The 4,901-nt window shown below is 37.5% G+C and overlaps 1 protein-coding gene across 1 annotated transcript in view; it reads right to left on the bottom strand.

Annotated features, from left to right (window-relative positions):
* The window catches only part of LOC144965713 (Kv channel-interacting protein 4-like), a 614,382-nt gene extending 611,824 nt beyond the window's left edge, over positions 1–2,558 (bottom strand). Inside the window, exon 1 of the mRNA XM_078901324.1 lies at positions 919–2,558. Coding sequence (XP_078757450.1) covers position 919 — 1 coding nt within the window. The 5' untranslated portion in view covers positions 920–2,558. The remainder of the gene's footprint in view (positions 1–918) is intronic.
* Between the last annotated feature and the right edge of the window lie 2,343 nt (positions 2,559–4,901).

Raw genomic sequence — 4,901 nt, 5'->3', positions numbered from 1 at the left:
TGAGTTATAACTAGATAACTAAACTAAAACATTTCTAAGATTTATTGTATAGACTTTATATTATTATATTACGATGAGCTCAGATAGCTCATTTGGTAGAGCACTCGCTTCACAAGCAAAGAAATCGGTAACGATCACGGGTGGAGTCGAGATACATTTTTCTCCCCCCCCCCCCCCCCCCCCCCCGCCCTGTCCACCCAGCAGTGACTTGGTTGCTTGCTGGGTCTGACATATCTGGTAAAAAAGCAGTTTGCGTTAGACTGAAATCCTATCCAAAGGCTAGCAATCAATTTCTTTTGTATGATTTAGAAAAATAAATCATCATCGGGTATATGGCTCTGCAGGAATGCTGTGATGTTATTAATTTGTGACCTAGCCTATCAAAACGGTATTTGTCAGAATGATCTAGAAAAAAAATGAGATTTAAATTAAAAAGGTGATCAGAATAGATCAATTTAATTCTATTGAAGCTCGAGACACAAAATCCACTCATTACAATAAAGACATTTATTTCAATCAAATATTATAGGTTGACCACAAAATTAAACTTTAAGCACTTGTTTGGGTAGCTCAGTTGGTAGGACATTCGCTTCCAACGCAAAGGGACCGAGATCGATCCCGGGTGAAGTCGAGATTTATTTCTGACCCCCCCCCCCCCCCCACCCACACCCCCTGTCAACCCAGCAGTGATTGGTTAGCTGTATTTGTTAAATCAGTGACAGTCTAGCGTCCTATCCAAATGACAGCAAGCAATTGCTATTGTACGTTTCACGCTGTAGAAACCGGGATGAACTCCGACGGCCCCATTGCTCTGAAAGACTACTTTTAGAAGGTCTACATTATGTCCAGCCTAACATAATACCGTTATAAAACGATTGCTCACATATTTCAAAACAATGAATTACTTTTAGTACTTACTTCTTATAGTCCAGTCATTATCCGTACCGAAATAATGTCACACAATATAAATCCAATGAAATAATACTGTATAATATAGAACCCAGTGAAGTGTTGGAAAGTATAAATCCAGGGACGCGTAGTTAGATTATTGTATAATCCACCTACCTATCGCAATTTATAAATCCAATGAAATATATACTATGGTATATAATCCAGTGAAGTGTTATAACGTATATATCCAGTGCAGTAAATCCGATGATATCTTATAGTGCGGTATAAAACCCAATGATATGTTGTAACGTATTAATCCAGTGAAGTGTTATAACGTATATATCCAGTGCAGTAAATCCGATGATATCTTATAGTGTGGTATAAAACCCAATGATATGTTGTAACGTATTAATCCAGTGAAGTGTTATAACGTATATATCCAGTGCAGTAAATCCGATGATATCTTATAGTGTGGTATAAAACCCAATGATATGTTGTAACGTATTAATCCAGTGAAGTGTAGTTATAATTATTGCAATGTATGAATGAATCCAATGTTATAGTTTAGTATAAAATCCCGTTAAATGTTGTAATGCATTAATTAATCCAGTGAACTGTAGTTGTTATAGTATGATAATCCACCGAATTATTATACAATGTATAAATCCAATGAGAAATAATGTCGTATAAAATCCAGGAAAATGTAATGATAGAAATCCAGTGATTTGTTGTTAAACTATAGTAATCCAACGAATTATTGCAATGTATAAATCCAATGAAGTAATATAGGTGCTATAAAGAGCTCTAGTGTCTATCGAAGTGTTGTTGTGTATAAATCCAAGGAATTAGAATGGAAGATTAATTCAATCAGATATCGAAGTGTATAAGTCCAGAGAAATGTGGTAAGAATAATATATTACTTAGTGAAACTTTGCATTGCATAGATCCTGTGAAATATAACAATTTAATAAGGATGCCCAGTGAAATGTGACAACAAGATTAAAATCAAAGAAATGGTACTAATAGAGACTTCCACTATAAACAAGATTAAAATCCAATGAAAGAAACGGTACTAATAGATACTTCTACTATATGATATTCATATACAATTATATTATAAGACTATGTATAAAAGTTACTCGTAAGTATTCGCGATATAAACTCGTTGTTTCATATATATCGATAATATAATTTATTTCTTTGGGGTGGAAGAATCAGAAGTTTCTTGAGCTCATTTACGCAAAACAGACCACGATATGACCTGAAAGTGCCGCTAGTTATCAAATTGTTATTATCATTCCATGCGAATAGAAATAGACAATGATGAGCACGGGAAATATCTGACCGCAAATATGACCTAAAAGTGTCGTCAGTTATCAAATTTTCATAATCGTTCCAGGCGAATAGAAATCGAAAATGAAAACAGTAGGAAAGGTGCACATCATAAAAATGTTACACACATTCGCATGCAAGATTTATCACAACATTACAAGTATTACGTGCATGCGGAATCTCGAAAAGGGCAATCCGATATTATTATTATAATTAGCACCAGCCTGAACTTTTGGTGGTTAACAGTTGTCAGTATACGCGAGTACCTACTCAACTCACTATAGTGATTGGAATCGTAACAAACACAAGCACGTGACATTTTCGTCAATTTAAACAAAGAGAGACAGATCGAACAGTGTGTAAACTAACAAACGTAAAGAATATCGTGGAACAAAAGAAATAGGCGGAGCGAAAGACGGACGCACCACCGTACGTAAAGGGACGACGAGAGAGGGAGTCGGTAGAACTTTGTCAATGATTTCTCGATGTGGATATTATTGTGTAAGTAGTAAGAAGCGTTCGCCCTGTGTGTGTGTGTGTGTGTGTGTGTGTGTGTGTGTGTGTGTGTGTGTGTGTGTGTGTGTTTTGTGCATGATGTGTGTGTGTATGTGTGTGTGACGCTCTTAGAATGCAATCGATGTGGAGTAGGAAAGGTCTTATCCCCTGTGAGTACAGGAAAGCCCCTCGTGCTACTCACTCTTCGGTGGCATTCCATAACGGCTCATCCCCACCCTCCGTACCCCGTACCGTTTGGCATCCCGAGCACCGTCAGTCGCCCCGCACACATTTATTCTTCTACCGTCTCGTCACCCCCTGGCCTCGCTGTGTCCCCTGTGGTCAATTCGAAAGTTTGCACACTCCTGATTGACAAAAGAAATTGAGATTTTATGTAGAGCAATATCCACTAAATGTGCTCAAAGGGCTTTACAAGGGGTCCCTGGCCAACAGCAACATTTAACATTTAGGACGGGACATGACGCCTGATAGGCGATGTTACAATTTTTTCGGACAGAGACAACGCTGTTAACGGCCAGGTACTCATTTGCACCTGAGAATGGTGAGAGAATGTGAGTAAAGAGCCTTCTTCAAGGACTCAACTATGCGCCGAGCGAGGCTCGAACCCAGGACCTTCCGATCCGAAAGCGAGTGTCATACCACACAGCCACACTCCTGATTGCATTTTTTTCTTCAGCATAATATCAGTAAAGCTTCTGTACTTTAATTGTTTAAAAAAACAACATGTATTTAAAATTTTGGCCAGAAAACTCGACCTTCAAATACCGATTGATTATAATGACAGTCATACTGCCAATAACGCTCAAATCTGGGACTTCTTTGAAGCCCCAGGTTTGAGCGTTTTTGGCAAGATGAGTGTAATGCTTTGAGTTTGTTATGCAGCTTTGTGGCCTTGTGATATGGCCCTCGCTTTTGGGCCTGGCAGATCCCCTGTTCGAGTCCAGCTCTGAACGGCACAAAATTGAGTCCTTGGAAAATGATCTATACTCACATTCTCTCACCGTAATCATGTGTGAAATGGGTACCTGGAAGTTAACAGCATTGCCTCTGTCGAAAACGAATTGCAATATCGCCTTATGGATGTCAAGTCTCGTCCTAGATATTAATAATAAATTATGTTGCTGTTGGCTAAGGAACCTGTTTGTAAAGCCCCTTTAGCTCCTTTAGTGGATATTACAATATATCATAAACGCTCAAATACTCAAACTACACGTATTTACTGGAAATTAATTGCGCGATTGAAGAAAATTCGCTGTTTTCATCTTGATATGCGACTTGGAGATCTGTAGTCCTTAAGACAGGTTTTTTTAGATTTCCTGATTTATAAAATAGACATTCGTATGCCTCCATTAGTATTTGAACTTGCAACCTTCCAAATGTAAGTCCTTAGAAGTGAAAATCTTGTTACAGCGAAACCAGGTGGAATCGAAAACGCTCAAAATCAAATTATCGATAAACCGAGCACAAGTGGAAATGTGTTCGCTTTCCCTTTTTTATTTAAGGCAATAGTTCGTCTTCACCCCGAAATTGTTTTTGATTGGTTATGTTTTGTATTTGTTTTTAACTTTTTTCTGTTTTGTTTTTGTTTGTTTTGTTTTGTTTTGTTTTTTTGTTTTTTTGTTTGTTTTTTTTTTTGTTTTTTTGTTTATTTGTCTTGTTTTGTTTTAGTTTGGTTTAGAATTTTCTTTTGTTATGAGTGGGGTCATCTTAATTGTTTAATATTTTATGAAATAAGTGTCCTGTCCTAGATTAAATGTAAATTGGGTTTTCTAAGAGCGATATTTAAGAAATGCACTGAGTAGATTTAACCAGAGGAAAAGTATTTTATGAAACAAAAAGGTAGAAGAAAAAAGACGAAAACAGGTGGAAGAAAGCTAAAGAGATAATTTATCTCATCAAATAATTACCTTGACTGGGAATCAGTTACAGATCATTTACCAAGCTGCCAAGTGCAGGAGAAAGTGAAGGTCTATATCTGACATTCCCAGACTCTCTCTCTCTCTCTCTCTCTCTCTCTCTCTCTCTCTCTCTCTCTCTCTCTCTCTCTCTCTCTCTCTCTCTCTCTCTTACACACAAAACAGAAATAATTAATTCAATTCATAAACGCGTCTTTGGGAAGAAGAACGGGCGTGGGGAGCGGATGGGGGGGGGGGATGAAATAC

The sequence above is a fragment of the Berghia stephanieae genome, chromosome 2, assembly GCF_034508935.2.
Source record: "Berghia stephanieae isolate SIO BIC M18660-M18661 chromosome 2, UCSD_Bste_1.3, whole genome shotgun sequence".
NCBI lineage: Eukaryota > Metazoa > Mollusca > Gastropoda > Nudibranchia > Aeolidiidae > Berghia > Berghia stephanieae.
This window is presented reverse-complemented; position numbering and strand designations above follow the sequence as displayed.